The 25,224-nt window shown below is 38.6% G+C and overlaps 2 protein-coding genes across 3 annotated transcripts in view; one reads left to right on the forward strand and one right to left on the reverse strand.

Annotated features, from left to right (window-relative positions):
- Nucleotides 1–25,224, reverse strand: part of LOC130608085 (cytochrome P450 2C8-like) — a 219,385-nt gene that overhangs the window by 55,404 nt on the left and 138,757 nt on the right. The gene's annotated exons all lie outside the window — the stretch shown is intronic.
- The window catches only part of TM9SF3 (transmembrane 9 superfamily member 3), a 59,980-nt gene that overhangs the window by 12,009 nt on the left and 22,747 nt on the right, over nt 1–25,224 (forward strand). For both annotated transcript variants that reach the window (XM_057425734.1, XM_057425733.1), the window contains exons 3-9: nt 9,655–9,777; nt 13,181–13,341; nt 18,394–18,471; nt 19,283–19,414; nt 19,891–20,057; nt 22,749–22,843; nt 24,800–24,930. In XM_057425734.1, coding sequence (XP_057281717.1) covers nt 9,655–9,777; nt 13,181–13,341; nt 18,394–18,471; nt 19,283–19,414; nt 19,891–20,057; nt 22,749–22,843; nt 24,800–24,930 — 887 coding nt within the window. The remainder of the gene's footprint in view (nt 1–9,654; nt 9,778–13,180; nt 13,342–18,393; nt 18,472–19,282; nt 19,415–19,890; nt 20,058–22,748; nt 22,844–24,799; nt 24,931–25,224) is intronic.

Genomic DNA, 25,224 nt, shown 5'->3' on the forward strand with positions numbered 1-25,224 from the left:
ATTGTCTCTAACTTGTCATAGGCGTGCATTTGGAGAAGGCTGAGGTTCTTAATGACTTCTTTGCCTCGGTCTTCACTGGCAAATACTGTGACCACACCACCCAAGTCTTGGAATGCAGACATAGGGACTGTGAGAATGAAGACCTTAGCCCTGTTGTAGGAGAGAATCTGGTTCGAGACCATCTTAAGAACCTGAACATGCACAAGTCCATGGGACCTGATGAAATCCATTCAAGGGTTCTAAAGGAGCTGGCAAACGAAGTTGCTAAACCACTGTCCATTATATTTGAAAAATCATGGCAGTCAGGTGAAATTTCTGACGACTGGAAAAAGGGAAATATAACCCCCATTTTCAAGAAGGGGAAAATGGATGACCCGGGGAATTACAGACCAGTCAGTCTCACCTCTGTGCCTGGCAAAATCTTGGAGCAGATTCTCCTGGAAGGCATGCTAAGGCACATGAAAAACAACAAGGTGCTTGGTGACAGCCAGCATGGCTTCACTAAGGAGAAATCCTGCCTGACCAATTTGGTGGCCTTCTATGATGGGGCTATGGAACTGATGGATGGGGGTAGAGCAGTTGATGTCATCTACTTGGACTTGTGCAAAGCGTTTGACACTGACCCCCATGACAGCCTACTCTCTAAATTGGAGAGACATCAATTTGATGGATGGACCACTCGGTGGATAAAGAACTGGCTGGATGGCCACACACAGAGTTGTGGTCAATGGCTCAATGTCTGGCTGGAGACCATTAACGAGTGGTGTCGCTCAGGGATCGGTGTTGGGACCGGTCTTGTTCAACACTTTTGTCAGTGATGTGGACAGTGGGATTGAGTGCGCCCTCAGCAAATCTGCTGATGACACCAAGCTGTGTGGTTCGGTTGATACGTTGGAGGGAAGGAATGCCATCTAGAGGGACCTTGACACTTGTGAGGTGGGCTGGTGCCAATCTCATGAAGTTTAACCATGCCAAGTGCAAGGTCCTACACCTGGGTCGGAGCAATCCCAGGCACAGCTACAGGTTGGGCAGAGAAGAGATTCAGAGCAGCCTGTGGAGAAGGACTTGGGGCTGTTGGTCGATGAGAAAACGAACATGAGCCGGCAGTGTGTGCTTGCAGCCCAGAAAGCCAACTGTGTCCTGGGCTACATCAAAAGGAGCATGACCAGCAGGAGGTGATCCTGCCCCTCTGCTCTGCTCTTGTGAGACTTCACTTGGAGTATTGTGTGCAGTTCTGGCATCCTCAACATAAAAAGGACATGGAACTGTTGGAACAAGTCCAGAGAAGGGCTACGAGGACGATCAAGGGGCTGGAGCACCTCCTGTATGAAGACAGGCTGAGGAAGTTGGAGCTGTTCAGCCTGGAGAGGAGAAGGCTGCGTGGGGACCTCATGGTATCTGAAGGAGGTCTATAAGGGTGCTGGGGAGGGACTCTTCATTAGGGACTGTAGTGATAGGCCAAAGGATAACGGGTTAAAACTTGAACAGGGGAAGTTTAGATTGGATATAAGGAGGAAGTCCTTTAGTGTAAGGGTGATGAGGCACTGGAATGGGTTGCCCAAGGAAGTTGTGAATGCTTCATCCCTGGCAGTGTTCAAGGCCAGGTTGGACAGAGCCATGGGTGGCATGGTTTAGTGTGAGGTGTCCCTGCTCATGGCAGGGGGCTTGGAACTGGATGATCTTAAGGTCCTTTCCATCCCTAAGTATTCCGTGATTCTGTATGCCTGTCAGGATGGAGCTGGTCTGTTTGGTTTGTTGTTTTTTTTTTTTCCTGTTGTTTCGTGCCTTCTCCCTCTTTACATACTGTTATTGAGGTGACATTTAGCTTCTTTTGCAAATACATTTCTTGGTGTTAGGTACAGAGTCTTCTGTTGCGTGATTTCTCTGTGTATATTCTTTGGTGCCCAGAGTCTTTTTAGGTCTCTGGGTTCCAAATAATAACAGTCATTTTGTCTGTATTGAGTTTTAGCATTTCTGTGTTTAATCCAATTTCTGGTTTCTGTGTATATGTGTCTTTTTTTTCCCTAGAGAGGTAGAGTTCATTGCATTACCAGCGCTTAACTGTTGAACTTAAGCGTAGTATCTCTTGTCTGAGCATTTGCAGTCATGGGACTTAGGTTCTGTATCCGAAACCGGACATCTACCAAACGATGTTTTTGTTGTAAGTAGGTTAAGTAGAATAAAATATTAGAAGCTTGTTAAAACCATGAATTCTTTATAATTTTTTAAGTTGCTTAGGGGGTAACATCTCTGCATTAAAGGAGTTTGGAGTTGAATCTTTCCTTTTAAGAAAGGAACTGTACCTGCACAGACACTGGAAAACAGTCCTATTACTGGTTTGCAAGACTTGCAGTCTGCTGAAAATTTTACTCAAGATGGGAAAAACAGTTTTCCTGTCCAGCCTCACAGAATATGCTCAGAAATGCAAAATGGAAAGAACAGAGAATGCAACTGGCAGCAATTCAACATGTCTGTGAAGATGAAATAAAACTTCTATTGTATGAATATGATAAATACATATTTTGCAGCCAGTTATATGTGTAAGTTTTACTTACTTTAATTGCCTTATTTTTATAAGGAGCTTGTGTTACTCCAGTGACAAGTGTGCTCTCTAGATGAAGCACCAAATTGAAAAGACTTGAAGGTTTGTGAGTTAGTTTACTGTTCTGAAGTATCCTGTTCCCAGATTTATTTCCTGATGATTATCCATGGTTAATTTATTCCCTTATGATATCAGACTTTTGCTAGATCGAGTCTTTTAATTTTGTGTCTGGAAATACTGAGCAGATTGTGCTGTTCTGTAGCTCACATTTTGTCACTTAGATCTTTTAGATCTTGAACCTTTTCTTTATTGACCTGGATGTACTAAGTAATCTGTTTTGTTGTGGAAGTGTTGAGATGATATCAAGGGAAGCAAATGGACTGGCTAAACATCATGAACTGGCTGAAATGCTTAAAATGTTTTATGCTTTAGGGGTCCAAAAAAAGCTAGAGCCTCTGTTGCTCCAAAAGTACATGCAGTAGTCGGGCTGTCTTAGATTTATAAAATATGCTAATAATTTTTTTTTTAAATAACAAATGAGATAGATGAAACTTTCAGTTTATCTTTTGTCTCCTCTTGTGACGACTGTGTAGTCTGTAGTCAGATGTAGTTTAGCTTTCTGTCATTTCTAAGGGAAATATGTGGTAGAGCATTGGACAAATCAGTTCTTTGAATACAGTCTCAAATACTTCTGTAAAATAATAATGGCGAACTTAATGAGTTTCTGTTTTCATAATTCTTTAACAATTAAAAACATACTTAACAGATGTTATCTTAAAGAAGTACAACTTGGGTCATAGTGAAGCTCCAGCTCCTCAATACATATAAATTGATACCATTCCAATTTGGTTAAGTCTTTTGGAATTCCGAGCTATGGGGAGCCAAAGTCATCTCAGAGTAACACAGATTAGAATGTTGGAAAAATGCTGTGCTTTTCATACCTTGTGATTGTTTTGGTTTTGATTATGTCTTTGCCGTATTAGCTTATCTATTGTCTCCTGTAGTTCTTTATAACAGGCAAACCTGTTTTCCTTAAGTCTTATTTTTCTTTCTGGTTAGGTGTTTCTCATACACAACTGCTTGTGCTTATGTTTTAACACAGTGTCATGGTTTAAACCCGGCCATGCAGCTTGTTCACTCATTCCCCCCCTTCCTCCCTCCCCCTACTCCCGGAGGGACAGAGAGGAGAATCAAAAAGAATACAACTCCCATGGGTTGAGATAAGAACAGTTTGGTAACTAAGGTATAACACAAATCACTACTGCTACCACCAATAATAATAATGCTAAAGGAAATAACAAGGGAAGAGGATACAACACCTCACCACCCACCGACCGATAACTCACCCCCCAGCCGACTGAGCACTGACCGATACCTAGTCCAACTACGCAGTCTACCAGCCCTTCTGGGTGACTCCCAGTTACCTCCTGGGCATGATGTGCTGTGGTATGGAATAGCTCTTTGGTCAGTTTGGGTCAGGTGTCCTGTCTCTGCTTCCTCCCGGCTTCCCCTCCTCCCTGGCAGAGCATGAGGCTCAGAAAGTCCTTGGTCAGTCTAAACATTTGAGCAGTAACTAAAAACATCAGTGTTATCAGCTCTGTTCCCAGGCCAAAAGTCAAAAACACAGCACTGCACCAGCTCCTAAGAAGGAGAAAAAATGACTGCTACTGCTGAACCCAGGACACACAGAAAGCTTTGCATTTTTTCTATTCTAAGTACTGTTTATTCTGATAAGTTCAGTGTGATTTCTTCAGTATTTAAGGTCTGGTCTTCCGTTCATGCTAGTTTTTTTAGACACCTTTTTGCACCTCTCATTGCTTTACCAGTGTACATCAGGTATGTAGTTGACATATCTTCCACAGGCTGGGTGTGATGTAGTTCAAAGCGGGCTTTGAATAGGTGTGGAAGAGTAGAAACTTGAAAAGAATCAAGGTGTTTAATGGCTTGTGAGTGTAGGTGATTGATGTGCTGGTGGGGAATTCCTCTTCATCCATGCCCTTGGTTGCTTTTTTAAAATTTATTTATTATTAACACATTGGTACTCTGGGCAGATTGATAATCTCTGTTGGACCTGCAGTGAATTTAACTCCTAACCAAAGTGGCTGCACCTCAGATATTTTCTGTAAAACAGATGGTACATGGTAGCTGGTTAATGACTAAGTATGTGTACATGACCTGGGAAGCTGTCTATGTGTGCTTCTAGATTTTTCCATTCCAATCTGTGTCCTCTGGATAAAAGAGGAAGACAATAATCTCTTTGTTATTAACTGGGATCCAGCAGCTTCTGTATCAGGAGGTGCTTTAGTATTTCTAGTGTTGGATCCATGAAGTGAAGTCTGAATGGGAGTCAAGTCTATTTTACTATCTTTAATCTGCTATTACAAGTATTCAAATATGCTTCACCCAATTTCATAGTAACAAATATAAAGTAATTGTAGCAGTAGTTATTACTTATTTAATATAAAATTATGTAAAAAGATTGGAATCTGAGATTCATTTTTTACAGCCTTAAAAACTGTCATAAACCCAGTACAACTATCAAATGCATGTAGGAAAATTTAAATTTCATAGACAAGCCCTTAAAATTTACCATTTGTATAAACAATTCTTACCCAGTTCGTTTGTTGAAAAATGGTGGTAGCTCATTTTTTAGTAACTCTTTAATGGCAGATCTTATTCTTGGCTGAAGTGGTGTTCACCTTTTGTGTTTCATTTTTGGTTGTTGGTTTGGTTTTTTTGTTTTAATAATTATAACTGGATTATATCAGTAAAATGGATTTTTTTTTTTAATTTTTTTTTTAATGAATAGGTTTTATCTGGTTGTGATTGATCCATGCTCCTGCCTCTTCACCAGTGGTTTAGAAATTGCTGCAGTGAAATTGGAAGAGTTGTTGGTGATTTGTGGTTTGGTAGGGACTTTTGTCCGTCTGTTGTGGTGGGTTGTTTGTTGGTGTTTTGGGGATTAGGGCAATTCTAACAGCTACAGGTATTTTTCCTCTTTAAATGAGAGTAGTAAGAATTTTAAAAAATAAATTGTATTTGGATTTTATGCTTCTAGATTTTTATCCTCTGGAGTCAGTAAAGAGGAATTAGAATTGTTCTAACTAAATTCTGCAATAAAAGAAAATTTTCTTCTCAACGTAGTTTAACTAAATAGCACTAGCAGGTAAGTGTGAAACTTTGTGTTGTTCATCATATTGGAAGAAGTATTTAGGCTGCAGCTGTCATTTACTAACCTAAGTAAAACTCTCAGTTCAGTCAGCGGACTTTGCCTGTGATTTTGAAATAGACTAAGAAAATTATGGCTCTGTAGAAACATGTTCTGAAAATGCAGGTTTGCTCTTGAATGTTTGTAGTGGGGCAAATCTACAGTGTATTCAAGAATCCATTAAGTAGTGTTTGTATTTAAAAATGTGTCATGTGAAAGCCTAAGTGCAACCGTACAAGATAGCTGGGTTTCCCTTCTGTTGCAAATATGGGCAATGTTCTTCTTGTATCACAGGTCTCAAATCTGTATAAATATCTTTATGAAGAAACTAATTGAGTTATTAATATACACTTTGTTTCAAGCTAAGCCTAGAGTGATAATGCTTTTTATGTAATGTCAAGTTCTTTATTCAAGCGTTCTGACATTCTCTATGTTACACCTGAGACCTAGTGAATTATTAAATTTTTTGAACCTTGGATTATGGTAACTTCAATTAGAAAATTAACTTTTGGTATTGGCATACAATAACAAGTAGAGAAGACTAATTTAAAGGGGAAAAGGATTTTTTAACATCTTTTGAATTTTTGCTTATTTAGAAATACTACTAAGTGACCATACTGCCTATTGAGAACTCCTTGCCCAAGATTTCCTTTTGCAAGACCTCTAGAAAATATGACAGCTATTCAGGATGATGTTCAGTGTTATACTAGAAGATAGTTGGATATAATGAGGTTTTATATGGTTTATATATTTGAATAAAACCCAATTGAACTGACCGTAGGAAATTTTAAATCTGGCATAACTGCACCTACTTTTGTAATGAGTTTTGCCTCAAATTTAAAATTTGCCTAATGTGCTGTTGAAGTTTTAAATACATAGTATTTAATGAAGCTTTAATACATAGTAGATGTTACCTTTTAAGCATCCCTGATGTAGACACAGCACAAAACATACCTTGAACTTCACACACCTCTTGGATGCACACAGAACCATAACTTGGACAAGAACTATCTAACATACACAAAATTTACATCTGGTGAAGGTGTAATGAAGTAGACTTCACTTTCCTGAGGTACTGAATGCTGTTCTAAGCCACTTTCATTTAATCATTTAACACAGTGAATTTCAGCTTAGCCTTATAATCCTGTCCTGTAACTAAATAACACCTTCAGTATTCTCAGTGGCTGAAGAAACAAGCACTTGTCTTCATTTGTTTGCCTTCATTCATGTTTTTTAGGGGAGGTGAGAGGAAGTGTACTATAAGGTATGGCTGAGGGTGAAATCGTATACCGTATGTGAAGTCATGCCTATGTTTTGCAAGAATTGAATGAGGTAGTTTCTAATGATTCTGCTGGGGGTTTGTGTATGTGTGCTGGAGCAGTTTGTGAAGTAGTGCATCCACAGTTGTTTTTAATATCTCTGTGGTATCTTTTGGTATTCTGAATACTGTGAGTAAAATCTATAAAAATGGATGAAGACAGATTTTTGGTGGCATGCTGTTTGCAGCCTGGTTGGATGTCAATGCAGTCATTTAACTTCAAATGATATTTTAAAGGGGTTTTTTTGTTTGTTTCGCTGTGGGTTTTTTTTTTTTTTTGGTTTTGCTTAAACAGCAGTAAAAGCCACTGTTTGCATCTGAAAGTTTTAGATGCAGGGTGGCTTTTTTTGTTTGCTTCTAACTGAAAAGTGGCAAATTCCAGGGATCTGAAAGCCCATGGAGTAGCTTGGTATTTGATTGCAATCTAATACCATGTTTGCCTTGGTTAATAACTGAAAACAAAGGCTTCTGTGTTCAGGCTATAAAATGGGACAAGTCTCTAAAAAGAGGACTTGCAGTTCCTGTGATTTTTATTTTGCTAGTAGCAGTTGCAGCTATCCCCATTGCTGCCCTCACTTGTGCTGGTAGTGCTGTGTGTATGGGTGAACCAGTCAGGAGAAGAGCCACCTAAAACCAGTCTGGCCTCCATGTCAGATCAGGCTTCCATGTTCCAGCACTGGGTAATACTTTATTTGAAAGCCTCCACCAGTTTCTCTTTTACCTTTATTTCGATTCACAGGATATTTTTATTTGACTTCTCCGTAATGAACAATCCTTTGTGAATTAAAAAATTTAACATTAGAAAGGTGTTGAGATTAGTATGAAACTGATAGAGACTGACAATAAAGTACCAAGTATTTTTGAAAGAATTAATCCTACTTTAGCAACAAATTCAGAAGATAGGGATTCTGTTTTTTATTTCTTTTAATTAATGTCAAGATGACTCAAAAACTCTGTTAAAGTGAAAAACTGCCAAGCAGAGGCGCTTTTTTTTTTTTTCTTTTGGGGAAGATGGTCCAAAAAATACAGGATGCAGCTCAGTAGAAGCATAAATGCAAACTCAGGCCTGGATTTGTAAGTCTGTGTTTCAGCTGTGTTGCCAACTTTAATGGCCTCTCTCTTCTGAATGTACGAGTACAGGTCCTGAAAATCCAGTCTGTGGTCTAACAGTCGTCTTGGGATGCTTGTGGGCTCGAATGGTTTTGTTATTCTCTGTTTTTCCCTCAGCAAAAGTTTTATTGTCTAAAAAACTGTACTTTTATTTCAGTGAAAAAATGAAGCTTAGAGTGCATTTGTGAGGTCTTGGGGGGGATGGGGGGTGTGTGGGAAGAGTGAGAGGGAATTAAAAAAAAGAACAAAAATAGAAAATACTGAAATGTTCATGAGAAATAGGAGGAAGAGATGCATCCATTCCGGAATAAACAAGGGCACTATTTTCTGAAGGGCTGTGGGAAATCACTGCAACTATGCAGGGCTGCTGTTGGTTGTTTTCTTAATGTTTTGCTTCACCTGGCTTTACTTCAGTTTTGCCTGACCAGACGTACTGTGTATGTTTTCATTTTTCTCATTATCTGAGAAATAATGTTTCATGTTGGAAATACTCTACTTGCTGGTACTTTTTCTGTGCAGGTGATTTGATTTTCTTTTCAGTTTTATATTGCAGTTAGCATATAGGAGAAAGTAAGCTGAATTTTGATACAGATTACAGCTGTACTCAGGGCAGTAATTAATTTTACCTACTAGAAATGTTCCAGTGAGAACAAAAAGAGGGGAGCTGGAATTACATGCGTTCACTTTGTTTCACTTGAAAACACTTGCTAAGAAGCAGATGGGGGGGTTGTATCTAAATCTGTTGCTGTCTGAATTATTGTAAATATGAGCCCTTTTGTCCTTTTTCACTTAAAAAGGACACATTAGGGAAGGAAACTGGGATGTGATAGAATGCCTGCTAACTGCATTACTTATGAATTGTAGATGCGGGGAAAACAGCTTTCTGGCTCGAAGAAGTGGATTTAATTGATTTCCAAATGGAGTCTCTTGTGCATTCTTTGTGTTATTCCTAATTTTGTCTTCTGTCCTTTTTTCTACCTTCGCCTGATTGCTTTGTTTCTTCCTTTACGGTAGTTTATTGAAAATTGCTTTAAAAAGGTTTAGTTTTCACAGACAGTATTTCTAGTCAGTGAGACTGATTATCCTAAAATGGGGCGATAACATCATACATAGTGTTAGGTATTTGTTAATAACTTCATACCACTTCTTAAAGTAAAAGAGGTCTCATGGTCTGTCCAGGCTAAGCTGCCACCAGGTAATGGATCTTAATTTAATGTAGGTGAAGTAGCAAAAGGATACCTTGAAACCTTTCCTTATCCAGTCAATATGAAGCTTCTACATGTGGAAGGGTAGAATTACAAAAACAGTCATGTAATTGCTTTAATGGTTCCTTTTTAAATGTCCTTTGTTACCTACTTCAGGATAGCCAAGAAGGGTTAAAGACTCCAGTGATGTCCGGTCGTCCATTTGCTTGCTTTGCCTTCCTTTGAGCCAGTTCATTAATAAATCATTAACTGTGCTGTATTTTTTTTACAGAGGATGTGATGCAGACTACTTACTGTGAAATTGACTTGGACAAAGGAAGAAGAGATGCATTTGTGTATGCTATCAAAAATCACTATTGGTACCAGATGTATATTGATGACTTGCCAATATGGGGTGAGTGAAATTATGCAGAAATAGCTTGATTACAACTACAGGCATCCTGTGCTGGTGGGTTTCATGGAGTCATTTAATGACTAAGCTTCCTTAGTTTACAAGTATATAGAACTTAGGTAACCAAATAATACAAAGAAATTAAAGGATTGTTGCATTGAAAGAACAGTAGGATGCCTTGTACTAGTGAACTGCAGAAACAGTGAAAAGCTGTTTTGTTTCTCAAGCACTGGTTTAATAATGCCAATTTCTTAAGGTTAAACTGTTTTCAATGGACTTTTTAAAGGGAGTGGTAGTTAGATATGTCAGATAAAAGATCCATGTTAATGTGTCATGAATAACAACTTTTTGTAAAACTCAGTGTTTAAACTGTATTTTGCTAGTTCTTGTGTTTATTGCTAATGCAAGAGATGCTTGATTTACTTTTAGTAAACTAGTTTAGTCACTTTATAATAGTTTTGCGTGTGCAGTCTGTGGTTATGTGAAGGAGTTTCATTTTATTTGTTCTTACACAGTTTTTAAAATTGCTGAGTAGTATTAATCTGGGTTTAAAGTGCCTGTGTCTTGAACGAAAAATTGTGTCCTTATTGCCATTGTCTCCTAAACTTTCTGCTTTTTGCTACTCCCATGTAATCTGTGATCACATAACTAGTGAAGATTGCTCTAAAGATTGCACTTTGCAGTGATAGCAGTCAATGAAGCCCCAAAGCCCTAACCTCCCTGTTGTAGGTACAAGATGAAGGGAAATGAAGAGCATCACAAAATGCTTTGTTACGGCAAGATCTTTATTGTCTGTGCTCTGTGAGAGAGGTAAAACCATCTAATATAAACAAAATCCCACAACACCTTCAAGAATACAGTTCATGCCATGTGAAAGAAGTCCTTTGATAGACAGTATGCTGAATAATATTACCCATCATTCATTCTGTCAGAGGGTAGGGTTTTTAAGCTCTTTCTTGTAATTTTAATAGGTTTTAGAAAGTAGCTATCTGATTAACATGAGCCTCAGCCAGAAATGCTGGTGCTTTGTTTGGGTTTTATTTATATGTTAGGAAGGTTCTTGCTTTTTTAAAAAATGTATCTGTTTTTAAGAGATAACATTGTAATGCCTGATAGGAGAAGTACCCATGTATTGTACTTGTTCTTTTCTGCTTATTTGCTTAGTGTATATAACAGCTCTGTGGCAGGACTTGAAGTAGACCCTAATTAATCTAATTAATATGTGTGGCCTTTACTTCTCGTGCAATTGCTGCTAGGCTTTTTAAAAGCATTCATGAGTAACAGTTGTTGCCACAATAATTTTTATGCGTTTGGCCTTTCAGCAAAAGATCAGTGATTTTCATAGACTAGTGACAGCTGTGTTGGCTTTAGACAGCCCAAGGATGATGGATGCTAAGCTGATGTCTTTGGAATCATGTGTGGCTAGCGGGTCTTAGAGGCTTTATTTTTTTAAGACTGATTTTTCAAATCTGGTTTGTGAACATTTCTTCTCACCTCAAATACCAAAGAATAAATCCTAAATATTCTACGCACTGACTAAATTTTATGCTTTTGGCTGAAAAATCTATTTTAATGTAATTCCAGTGTTTTCAGTGTTCTTCAGTAGTATGCTATATATGCATAAGAACCCATTCCTAATACTACAACTAACAAACATTTAGAATATAGGTATCATCTTTGTATTATGTTAAGAAGCCGGTTTTGATAGTTGTTTGGAAACAGGACCTCAAGTTGTGATGCTTAATACATGGCTACAGCATTGTAAATACTGTAGTATTATGCAAGGATATAATCTGACATGAAGTGTGAAAACAAGTGGTGCTGATCTGTCCATGTCTCCTGCTTGCTAGGTAAAATTAGCAGGACTGTAGATTGGTCAGTCAGTATTAGCCTGTTTTTTATTAAAAAAACAAACAAATCCTAAACAAAACAAAACTGCTCTTGATGGGGGGCTGAGAAAGGAATGGATGCCCCTGAACTCATCAGAAGTGTTTATCTGCAAGTCTGAACAAGTCTTTCTGACCTTTGTATTCCCAGTACAGTTTAGAAGACTGTGGATAGATCTTATCTGTATTAATTTTGGTTGTTTTTTGTTGGGTCTGTGTTCAACAGGAGGAATATTTTGGACTCTTGAGTGCTGCTAAAACTTAAAGCTCTGAGACTTGCTGCTCAGGACGTCTCCCTAAGTATAGGGAGCACTGTGTTAGTTCACTCCTTCAGGTAGTGATTGATCAGAATGTCCTTTACATAGTTTAGAGGTGGGTATTGTCATGTTTTTGGATACTACCATGAGAACAGATGGTAGTCCAGATGCTAGGCTGTATGGCATAGGTGCAAACTGGCACATGTTTCATATGGAAGGCAATCCTGACAAATGAGCATGAGTAGAAAACATGACACAAAAATACCACCTTGAAAATTTAAAAGTACAGGTAATGCACAACTGTCATTCCTTCGTAGGCCTGCTGCTTTGTGATAAGCTGTTCTATGTCCTTCACCATGTTGTTTTCCCCTTGACTGCCCTCACCTTTGAGTATCTTGACTGCTGCTTTTATTCGTGGCTTTCTATCTTGTATGTGATTTTTGGTATGATGGTCTAGACATTAAAGGTGACACCTGTAGCCTGTGAACTTCATGACTGTTAGACTTCCCCACGGCTCGCATGGGATGTTCTCTGGAATTTTCCAGAGAGTAGATAATAGATAAGACATTTTTGCGGCAATTTATTGAAAAGTAAGAACTTAATCGTGGCTAGTATTGAGTTTAGTTGTGTTCTGATGCTCCCGGAGCATCTGAGCAGCTTTTAATGTTGGAGTTAATAGAAATCTTCACATAAGTATATAACTTTATGAAATGTTCAGTGAAAGTAACAGAATAGTCAAGAACTACCATACTTGACAAGTGTTGGAAGCTTGTGTGAAAATGAGAGCAAAAAGTACATGTTGGGGAGTCAACTAATGAGGAATACCGAATTGAAGTAAAATTTTTAAGAGGAAGAAAAATGAATGAAGTGATACACAAGAGATGGGAAAATACAGGGGTCTTGGCTAAGTTCTGTTCATGGAAATGAAATCTGTATTCAGCTAGTTCTTAATCTGGTAAGAATTCCAAAGAAACCTAGAGGAACTGTTGTTGAGTCTTCCGACTCTTCTGCAATGTTTGTAGCTGCATGCTTTTTTCTTTTAATACCGTTACAAAATGCTTTTTGCAAATACCTGTGGATTGAAAGAACATTCCAAGTATTAGAGTTGAGGAGAGGAGCATTAAGGTCTGCTGTGTTCTCTTCACTGCAGTCATGTAGCTTTTTTAGCTGGCAAAACTTTTGGAATGCATATTTTAAAAAAATAATCTCAGAGTATTTGAAAAGTATGCCTATAATAGATGCTTACACTTGTTTCCTATGCAGGTATTGTGGGAGAAGCAGATGAAAATGGAGAAGATTATTATCTTTGGACTTACAAAAAACTTGAAATAGGTTACAATGGAAATAGAATTGTAGATGTCAACCTGACCAGTGAAGGAAAGGTGAAATTGGTACCAAACACAAAAATCCAGATGTCATATTCAGTAAGTAATATGGTGATGCATCTGTAATAATATATTATAAATGGTGAAGTAGCTCAAAAATAGGTACTTGTATAATTACAACTGTATTAGAGGAAGATGTGTTTTCACTCCTTCACATTTTTTTCATTACTGACAAATGATGACAGGCTTATTAATAATATAAAATTATTTTTTAAACATTTCAAACATACTGAAGCTTCTGTGAAAGGAAGATGTCTGATAAGGTATGGAGACTAGAAGTACGGAGGAGCCACCAGTAGGTACACATCTTAAATTTGGAGCTCTATCATTTGCATCATAGATTTGAGCTGGATTCTGAGCTATGGCCTTCATACTTTGCAAGCAGTTAGTATCAAATCTTATTTTGACGCTGCAATTCCAGCGGAAATTTGTCTTATTTATATAACTTTCAGTAAGGTTTTCTTTGAAGCCTTCTGCTAGTTTATTGAATTGCTGTGATAAAAGGTAGTGAATAAACATTTGCTGATCTATGTTGTTTTTCCTCCACTTTTCCTCATTTATTTGATGTTACCTAAATCTGTAATGGTTCACTTCTCATATTCACCATATTTGTATACTAAAACTAGTTCTTAATGAATTTATTTTCTATAGTGTGTTAGCAGTAAGCATACAGTTCTGTTTCAGAGGATATTCTTGCCATTGTTACATTCTTCTTGTGCTGGACAAGTTGTATAGTTTGAAGTACATATAACTGTGTCTAAATATACCTGCTAGAATTACATTTACACTGATCACCCTATTTCTGTTGCAAAATTGATAGTAGAAATGTTACAGTTCTCTATTTTGAATTCCATGAGCATTGTGAAGTCCATTTGCTCTATGAATTTTGAGGTGGACAGCACTGAATTGGCTGCCAGAAATGAAAATAACATTAGATGATTCCTTAAAATACTTTTTAGTGTATAAAGTTCAAGGCTTACCCCTCTACAATTCTGTTTGCAGCACTGGGCAATTGCTGGGCTGGCATGTGTGTGGTGTTTAACTCACAAATTGTCTCTAGTGGATTTCTTCTAAGTGCTTCTCAGTGGCAGACACTCTAATGAGAAATGTATCTGCTTAAAACAGTGTTGAAAGCTGTTAATGTTGTGAGCTACTACTCTTGAGCAAGGTTGTAATTTGAACTGAAGAACGTTAGTATCATACCTCAAAGTGAGTAATACTTAAGTCGTGGCATTTTTAATGTCTCAGGACTGTGGTGATACGGTGTTCAATCTCCATGTATATGCTTTCCTCTAAACTGAATAAGAGAACGTGTTTTGAAAAGATAGTTCCTTTTCATGTATTTTAAACAGATATGCAAAAGGGGCCTGCATTTGTTCCAAGATCACTAAAAATCCTGAGATTTCCTAATCTTGGCATGCTTTTGGAAAAAAAATCAGTGTAGATTTGTGTTTAATTTTTGAAATTGTATTTTAAAATTAAAATGAAAATAGTATTACAAAAAATTCTGAAAAAAATCTTTGTGCTACCATATTAGCACTATATAGTTCAGTAGTACAATTAAATCTTCCAAAGCAGTCTTCTGTGCAGCTAGTGGAGTAACTGATGGCAGTAATATGTTCTTACCCTGTGATAGTATGGCCAGAAACACATACTTTTCAGCTGGTTTCAGAGTTATTTATTGGCAGTTGAAGTGTCAAGATTGCAGAATCCTGTGGTCTTATAGATTTTAGACTGCAGCTTTTAGCTTGTAGTTTTTAAAATTTTAATGTCTTTTTGGGTTCAGTTTGATCCCTTTTGTCCTGTTCCCTTCAAGTACAGCCTGTATCTCAGTTTATGCTCTTTTCTTTCCTACTGGCATCTGTTTTTAAATCAACGCTTACATCTTCTCGTTTCTCTCACTCCTGCTAGACTACATCTTTTTTTTTTTTTTTTTCTTGGGCACTGTGCTTGGAGAATTTAGGTATAGATGATTTCACTGAATACAAGTCTCAGTCCATGGCAGCAAAACATGTCTCAGGTGCTGTTGGGGAGAGCAGAAGTAGATGGTGTTGTCATTGCTCATTGAACACTGGTAATGTTCTGCACAAGTGTCTTTTCAAACAACACAGCACATGGAAACGTTGAGAAGGGGAAGTGTGCTGTCAGGAAAAACAAAACCCAACCAACAACAAAAACCGAACTTTGGAAAAATTCCACTGCTTTCTAGCATTTTTGAACATATTTAAACATGCTTTCTTTCTCTAACCTTTGTTCTGAAATCTTGAGCAAATTTGGGAGGATTTTGCAAAGGTGTTGCCTCGTTGTTTTACAGATATCTGCCATGGGAAAAAAACAATCATATTTGAACTATTTGTTTGACAAAACTGACTAAAAGGTCATTTGGGTTTTGGTTTTGCTACCTTCAGTATGAGCGTCTTCACGGGCTCCTTCTATAATCATTTGTTTGTTGTGTTTGACAGCTAAAAGTTTGTGTCTTTGGTTAGCCTTGGAGATAGGGTGATTGCTTAGACAGTGCAAGGCTGATTCTTCCATAGACAAGATTGCTATGAAGCAAAGTGGCTATTGTTCATTCTATGTTATACCAGTAGATACCAGTCTTTAAGAACACGAGTCCATTGGATTTGCCAAAACCTAGGTTCATTTTGAAGATTATGCAAGTAATAGAGGAGCCAACAGGGAGAGGTGCCATGCTTGACCTCATGCTCACTGACAGGGAAGGGCTGGTTGGAAATGTGATGCTCCAGGGCAGCCTTGATTGTAGCGATCATGAGATGGTCGAATTTGAGATCCTCAGGACAGCGAGAAGAGCGTGCAGCAAGCTCACTGCCGTGGACTTCAGGAGAGCAGACTTTGGCCTCTTCAGGAACCTGCTTCGGAAGGTTCCATGGGATAAAACCCTAGAGGGCAGGGGGGCCCAAGACTGTAGGTTGATATTCAAGGATCACCTGCTACAAGCTCAGGAGTGTTGCATCCCAACTAGAAGGAAGTGCAGCAGGAGGGCCAGGAGACCTCCTTGGATGGATAAGGAGCTCCTGAGGAAAATTCAATTAAAAAAAAGAGGCTTATAAAAGGTGGAAGCAAGGACAGGAGGCCTGGGAAGAACACAGAAATGTTGTCCGGGAAGCTAGGGACCAGGTTAGGAAAGCTAAGGCCCAGTTAGAATTTAAATTTGCTAGGGATGTTAAGGATAACAGGAAGGGATTCTACGGGTACGTAGCGAATAAAAGACTAGGGACAATGTAGGCCCCCTCCGGAAGCTATTGGGAGAACTGGCTACACAGGATTTGGAGAAGGCTGAGGTTCTGAATGACTTCTTTGCCTCGGTCTTCACTGGCAAATACTGTGACCACACCACCCAAGTCTTGGAATGCAGACGCAGGCACTGTGAGAATGAAGATCTTGGTTCCACTGTGGGAGAGGATCTGGTTCGAGGCCATCTTAAGAACCTGAATGTACTCAAGTCCATAGGACCTGATGAAATCCATCCGCAGGTCCTGAAGGAGCTGGTGAATGAAGTTGCTAAGCCACTGCCCATCGTATTTGAGAAATCATGGCAGTCAGGTGAAGATCCCAACGACTGGAAAAAGGGAAATATAACCCCCATTTTCAAGAAGGGGAAAATGGATGACCCGGGGAATTACAGACCAGTCAGTCTCACCTCTGTGCCTGGCAAAATCTTGGAGCAGATTCTCCTGGAAGGCATGCTAAGGCACATGAAAAACAACAAGGTGCTTGGTGACAGCCAGCATGGCTTCACTAAGGGGAAATCCTGCCTGACCAGTTTGGTGGCCTTCTATGATGGGGCTACGGAACTGACGGACAGGGGTAGAGCAGTTGATGTCATCTGCCTGGACTTGTGCAAAGCGTTTGACACTGTCCCCCATGACAGCCTAGTCTCTAAATTGGAGAGACATCAATTTGATGGATGGACCACTCGGTGGATAAAGAACTGGCTGGATGGCCACACACAGAGTTGTGGTCAATGGCTCAATGTCTGGCTGGAGACCATTAACGAGTGGGGTCCCTCAGGGATCGGTGTTGGGACCGGTCTTGTTCAACACTTTTGTCAGTGACGTGGACAGTGGGATTGAGTGCGCCCTCAGCAAATCTGCTGATGACACCAAGCTGTGTGGTTCGGTTGATACGCTGGAGGGAATGAACGCCATCCAGAGGGACCTTGACACTTGTGAGGTGGGCTAATGCCAGCCTCATGAAGTTTAACCATGCCAAGTGCAAGGTCCTACACCTGGGTCGGAGCAATCCCAGGCACAGCTACAGGTTGGGCAGAGAAGAGATTCAGAGCAGCCCTGTGGAGAAGGACTTGGGGGTGTTGGTCAGTGAGAAACTTAACATGAGCCAGCAGTGTGAGCTCACAGCCCCGAAAGCCAACTGTATCCTGGGCTGCATCAAAAGGAGCGTGACCAGCAGGTCGAAGGAGGTGATCCTGCCCCTCTGCTCTGCTCTTGTGAGACCTCACCTGAGTATTGTGTGCAGTTCTGGTGTCCTCAACATAAAAAGGACATGGAACTGTTGGAACAAGTCCAGAGAAGGGCCACGAGGATGATCAAGGGACTGGAGCACCTCCTGTATGAAGACAGGCTGAGGAAGTTTGGGCTGTTCAGCCTGGAGAAGAGAAGGCTGCATGGAGACTTCTAGTATCTGAAGGGGGCCTGTAAGGATGCTGGGGAAGGACTCTTCGTTAGGGACTGTAGTGATAGGCCAAAGGATAACGGGTTAAAACTTGAACAGGGGAAGTTTAGATTGGATATAAGGAGGAAGTCCTTTAGTGTAAGGGTGATGAGGCACTGGAATGGGTTGCCCAAGGAAATTGTGAACGCTCCATCCCTGGCAGTGTTCAAGGCCAGGTTGGACAGAGCCATGGGTGACATGGTTTAGTGTGAGGTGTCCCTGCCCATGGCAGGGGGCTTGGAACTGGATGATCTTAAGGTCCTTTCCAGCCCTAACTATTGTATGATTCTATGAATACATCTTAAAGCAGATGATTGTAAAAACGCATTTTGGGTTTCTGCATGGGACTATAGCTGAACATACTATTAGCATTTAAAGTGGTAATTTTTCTGTCTTAAGGTGAAATGGAAGAAATCAGATGTGAAGTTTGAAGACCGATTTGACAAGTATCTGGACCCATCATTCTTTCAGCATAGAGTATGTATGGTTCTAAGACAACCTTACAAAATATCCCTTTGAAATGGTCGCTTTAGTTCAGGTGATGTCATTGAATTTTTAAATGACATCTGAATTTTTGGATGTCACAGGTGTTCTGGGGCAGTGAAACAGGCCAGGTCTAAGACTGTAGACATTAAGACGTAGTTCTGTGTTCCAGGGTTTTAGACTGCTTCAGTAAATGTGCAGGCATGACTTGTAAGCTGGATAACTGCAATTGATCATAAATACGTTTTTTACTCAACTACATGCAAAGCAAAAAGTATTAGCCTAAGCCAATTGGCAACATTGGTTGTCATTGTTTAAACTTATCGTTATAGTCTCCTTATGGGTAGTGTAATGAGATATACTCTTTTCTGAAATCAAAGGGTTTGGATTCCGTTTGGAGCTCAGTGGTGTGCTTCTTAGACACAAACTAATGCCGCTGCATGTTTTGGTCCTGTGCAAAGCAGGGGTGTGAGCATCTTTTTTCCTTAAACCTCCTCAGTAGGAAGGCAGCAGTATATTATGTTGCCTTTCCTTTACCAAGGCAGCATGCATAGCCAATTGTTCAAACTTTGCTGTGATAACTTCATCATGAGCAAGCTTGGCCACTGAAGAGCTTTATGTATGGTGTTTCACAAGCTGTTCTTAGTGGGACTTTCTGCAACTGTATTGTTACTTACAGCATGGGTTTACTGTTATTTTGCTAGTGCTGACAAGCTATCCTGCTAGGCAACAATTTATCTTTATTGGAACAAATCTGAAATATATTTACAGTTTTAAACCTTAGGGATGTGTTTTCTTTTTGTAGATTCACTGGTTTTCAATTTTCAATTCTTTTATGATGGTGATCTTTCTGGTTGGCCTAGTGTCTATGATATTAATGAGAACTTTGCGAAAAGATTATGCAAGATACAGCAAGGAGGAAGAAATGGATGATATGGTAAGATCTGCATTTGCAGTTTTTTCCGTCTCTTTTTTAAGGCTTGTTGTTTTCTCTTCAAGAAAAACTGCTTTAAGTGTGTCTTGAAAGTTAGTTGTTTTCTTTATAACGTGCTCCTAGAATTGTCTGTAGTCACTGTGTTAACGTTCATATCTGTAATAAGGTTAAACAAGGTCTATTCAAAGTGTGTAATAGAAGCCTGTGTATACTCCTAGGAACTTCAGAGGCTTTTAGGGATAGGGAAGGAATCTCATACATTTTACTGCATTGTACATTCAGGTAGTAATTTTTGTTGTTTTCATAAGCATAAGCAAAGGAAACTTTTCTCCTAGATTTGATGCTTTCAGCAGAGAAGATACAGGTGCACTTGAAGTTGCTTTAATAAATCAAAACTTTAATTTTCACCGAACTTGTGTTTTTTTTTATTAATTGCCATGATTAGACTTAATTTTTGTTGTTGTTGTTCTTGCTCCTAGGACAGAGATCTAGGTGATGAGTATGGGTGGAAGCAGGTCCATGGAGATGTGTTTAGACCATCCAGTCATCCACTAATATTTTCCTCGCTTATTGGTTCTGGTTGTCAAATTTTTGCAGTGTCTCTTATAGTCATTGTTGTTGCAATGATAGAGGATTTATACACAGAGTAAGTATAATAGTACCATGCCTTCCACATATAAATGCTTAAATGAACAAAATGATTGCAAAAGTGAATGTTCTAACTGGTCTGGAAAAAATTGTTCGAGAGTCTTTAGTCTTTATCTTTAGAACAGCTGTAGCTGTATTCAGAAGGGCTTTTTTAAGTTGTATTGAAACTTTGTCCTACTCTTATCATGTGAGTTGGTCTCCTTTAATTTTACTCCTTTAATGCTTTTTACATGATTTATTATGAAACTAGTCTGTTGTTCTGCAGCATCATGGGTAGATGATACAGGAAATAAATGGTAAAAGCTACGTATTTCACTCCTGGTTTCTTCTGGAGCGACAAGATACTACTATATTTCTTACCCTGTTTTCCCCACCGTGTCCTCTAAAGAACTGGAGTGGCAGCATGCTGTGTTGTGAATACTCCTGTTCACTGCTAACAATTCATTAAGCCAGTCTTACCCACAGCTCTTCTCAGCACTGGAGATTTAATTTTTTAAGTTCTTTCAAACAGATACAGCTCAGCCTGTGTTTCATGTAGAGCCTCCAGCCACAGGAGGGCTGGGGTCCTGATTGGAGAGAGTTCATTTAAAACGAAAAAAGTACTCAAGTTTAAATTTACCACACCACTTGTGGTTCACCCAGTATTTTTCCTTTACCTTATATCTGTTTGAGATTTTTGGTGTCTTGAATGGACTTCTTATGTTTCTGTAGTGGTTGTATTTTGGATATTGTGGGGTTTTTTGTTTTGTTTTTTTTTTTTTTACAAGTGCTTTGTTTTAAGCACTGACTAGAATTCCAAATCTGTTATATTTTCCCCATCACCTGTAACTTGATTTTAACAAGTTGTAATACTCCTAGTGTGCCACTAGAGAGAGCTCTTGTTTTTGAAGTTGGCTGCCTTGTAATGGTGTGATTAAATAGGTACTCTGTAGTAGCAGTACCTTGGCATATTCTCATTTTTCATATGGTGTTATTCCCCCCTTATGTCCCATGGTTACATTTCTGGAGAGTTTTACATACACGCTTTTAATTGTACAGCATGTCAGCCCTTAAAGGGAGGGAATGAAACCATTTCAGAATGTTCATGCACTGTAGGGAAGCTGTAAATTGGTAATGGCAATTGTAAAATGTGTCAGAACAGTAATTTTAAAAAATATATGTGCACTCAGTCTTTTATTTCATTATCACTTTATATCACTGTAAGTGAATTTAATTCTGGGTGTGTAACAGAACAATTGACCAAATCAGGTGCAGACAGTTCTTATGTTTAGAAGAATAGTGATGTGAGTGAAAAAGGCTGTAAACCAGAATTACAAGAATGATTGCCTGTCAGTGTTCTTCAGGTATTTCAAAACTCTCAGGAGTCATGTCAGCTGTTAATTTATTGTACTGTATTGTGTTTTGGGAAGCTTTTCTATTGGAATATTTGAAGCATAAGTGAGTAAGCTTGAGAATAGGAAATTTTGAGACAATTTAAGATGAACATCTGTGGGTCATTTTACAATTAGCCTGGATTTACATGTGTCATTTCAGACTATGCATAGACTTCTGGGGGTTTCCATGTGTTTCTGAATTGTCTGAAGTTAGGAGAAGTGTTAAATGCACTTTCTGTCTCACCAGTAGCTTTCTAAAATGGAACTACTGCTTCTTTTTGTTGTTTTTTTTTTTTTAAGAGGCAAATGTTAGCATGTGTGACCAGAAGGTATATTTGCTTAGTTCAATACATAAAGTCATGGAACACAATTGTACTAAAGATTACTTCTTTGAGTAGGGCAGGCATCCAGTAATGGTTCATCAAAAACCAAAGTGCCGGTAGTTTGGAATCTTGCAGAACAAGTAATTTGCAGCAAGTACAGCAAACTGGCTGAAAACTTTCTGCTGCTTTTTGCTGACAAACAGCAGCAGAGGGACATGGCGATACAGCTCTATTCATGAGTAACGTTTATAGCTTGCTATAATTTTTAGCCATGACTTTTAAAAATAAATTTGGAGATGGCTTTTGTGATTTAAAATTATTAGCTTTGCCTGTAAAATTATAGAAAAATTATGTCAAAATGAGTACTCCAGCATTTAATGCAATAATAATTTTAAAATTACTGAACTCTTCTGGCTGGACTACTCAGTGGTGATTTGTGGCTTCATTTATAGTATTTATAGCTTCTAAATCAGGTTTTCTAATTTTCTGTAAGATGAACACTTTCAATCTTAGAAGTTAATTTCTGAGGGATGGCAGAAACACCACTCACACTCTTAACATATTTTTGTTAATACTGGCCTTCATATTAAGTAAAGAGGGACTTTTGTCTGCAGTAGTTGAATCTTATAGTTGATGTATGTCATAGAAATAGTTCAGTTCTTTATACACAAAGTATACCTTGTCCAAATGTCAGAATATTTTGATCAGAGATGAGGTTTTGTACTCCTGTGAAAATAAACACATATTAGAAAAGGATGTACTATGTCAAAACTGGTTTGGTTTTTTTTCCAGGTTGAATTAGACTTGGCCAGAAGCTTTGGATACAAACAGTTCTCATTATTATGCAGATTTTACAATTTCAGCACTTTTAAATTACTACATTAGCTAAAAATATTAACTAACTGCTTCTAAATGTACATATCTTACTGTAATCTTTTGCTCTAATAAAGCTTGTTTTTCTGTTTCATTTACCAAAAAAATCACTTATTGTAGGAGAGGATCAATGCTTAGTACAGCTATATTTGTTTATGCTGCAACATCACCAGTGAATGGATATTTTGGAGGAAGCCTTTATGCTAGACAAGGAGGTAAATTGTTTTCATGTTTCAGCATTTTCATTAAATTCTTAAAGGAAGAAATTATTTTGTGATTTGCACCAGTACAGAGGTGTCCTCCTGGAGTTGGGTCATTCAGATGGAATCCATTAAATTCTTAATAAACAGAAATATGTTGAGTATATTTAACTTTCTTCTTATTTCCTATTCAGTTTTGGCTGCATTTTTTAACTAAAGATAGGTGAAGTCTTTGGTTAATTTAAAAATAATAAGAGCTAAAGAACTGTTAACAGTTGTATCTTATGAATTGCTTGTTATACTCTTTGTATATAATTGTTTGGCTCATGAAATCCAGAGATGTAATAGTCTCTCCCTCATCTACAGCGTGCTGTTAAATAGCTCATATTGTCTTCTCCAGATGACTCCTACATAGCCCTCCTTTACACGTACCGGGGTGTGTTATGTTTATTAACACAGAAAGAACTTACAGTACTTACTAGACCATTAATTGTGGATGAGGAGAACTGTTTATAGCATCTTTTAAAGAAGGTTATTCTTTCCAATATGTGCTCTGCTTTATACTTAGCAAACTCAAAATGAGTTATCAGTAGAGAGCAGAAACCCAATAAAGTTGACATAACAGATTTGGACAGGCTGTCTTCAAGTGCTTCCCGCTATGCCTTTGAGTTATGACCAGTTATGTCCTTGCAGTCCAATAGCTTCATCCATTCCCTATGCTGCAACAAAAGAGTAATCAATATCTGTTATCTTCTACAGTGCTTTATTAAAAATAATTCTGGTAGGTTTGCAGACGAAAATCTTGTATCTTTTTATCACGACATACTTGTTAGTATGCAGTCTCAACCGCACTGTACTCTTGAGTTTTGGGGTTAGATGTTTCTTTTCATGTGGTTTGTTTATAAACCTAGTAATTTGTAGAAAAACAGATCTAGGTAAATGAGGGTTGTTCTAAGTATACCGTGCTGTATAGTTGAGCCAAATTTGCATACTTTTTTCTATAGTTCAGGCGTTTATCAAACCATGAAATGGTGATTACGTTGGCTCACGGTGACAATACATATAATGGTTTTAAAAAGAATATGCTAGCTTTCTGGTTTTATTTAGTGCATATTTCAGATGCATGTATGGTATATTTAAATATATATAGTATTTAAGAGCATAGAAACTAAAGGGAATACAGACAGTGAAAATTCTTAAGGTGTTGCCCAAGAGCATTGGTGGTGGTGGGGGGTTGGTGGTTGGTTTGTTTTGTTTTTTTTTTTCTGTCGCTCCTCAGAGACCCCTAAACTTAATAACTGCTTACAAGTGATGTTGTTTCCTTTATGGCTGGGGTTTAGAAATCACTTTCTACCTTTTTTGATGTTGAAGATGCATGAGTTCAATTTTACTGTATATTCAGTGCTGTGGCATTTTGCTTTACATTAGGGACAACCAGTTCCTTAACACATCCTGAATGTAAGCTGGCTTAGTTGGATCAAGACAACCCAGAGCAGGTGCTGCCTTGAAAGCAGCTACAGTACTGACTTGTCCCTTGAGTGCTGCTGAGCTCCTAACGCTCTCAGGGTGTGAGCCGGATCTGCACAGGACCGGCTCTGCACAGGTCCAGCTCTGCTGTCACTGTCTCTACTAACCTTCAGCTTACACGTACACTTGATGTTCCATACTCTGGTTTGTTTGGCCAGCTTATTCAGCATGTGCTATTCCTCAGCTGGAATTTTGTCATGCTGTATCCCATTTCCCATCTTTTCACCTGACGTAATAAATTGATTAATGTGCTGCTTCTTGTGAGTTGCCAGGAGTCAAATCAAACTGTTAGCTGACTTGCATTGATGTAGTATGTTGTTACTTATTTCTTTCACCTTTTTGGGAGTAGAAGTAGAGCACCTCAGTTCTAGAGATCTTGCTGATAACTTTTTGAGCAAAATATGCTGTATCTTACCAGCCCCATTGGCATGTCCATTCTTACAGGAAGGCGATGGATAAAGCAGATGTTCATTGGAGCCTTCCTTATTCCGGCAATGGTGTGTGGAACTGCCTTCTTCATTAACTTCATTGCTATCTATTATCATGCTTCAAGAGCTATACCCTTTGGAACTATGGTGAGTCATTTTACTGGAGAATTTAAACACCATTGTAGGCAAAGGTAAACTACATTTTACTCTAAGTACAATTGTGAGTCATAGCTTTAGCTTCCCAGTTCGAAATTTATTCTAGGAGCAGTTTGAGGTGCTTCAAGTATAATTCGTTTTAATCATGATAGCAACAGCTGTTGGATGCCAATAACAGTCTTCTCTCGGCTTAAAATGACATTTCTGCTTTGTATTCAAGAGTAGTGCTACAACAACATGGGAAGTTAGTAACTTGAATTTTCTTCTGGATGGCCAATTCAAACT

Source organism: Pezoporus wallicus, unplaced genomic scaffold (genome assembly GCF_028554395.1).
Source record: "Pezoporus wallicus isolate ANWC-B61680 ecotype Strahan unplaced genomic scaffold, APGP_CSIRO_Pwel_v1 contig_7892, whole genome shotgun sequence".
Classification (NCBI taxonomy): Eukaryota; Metazoa; Chordata; class Aves; order Psittaciformes; family Psittacidae; genus Pezoporus; species Pezoporus wallicus.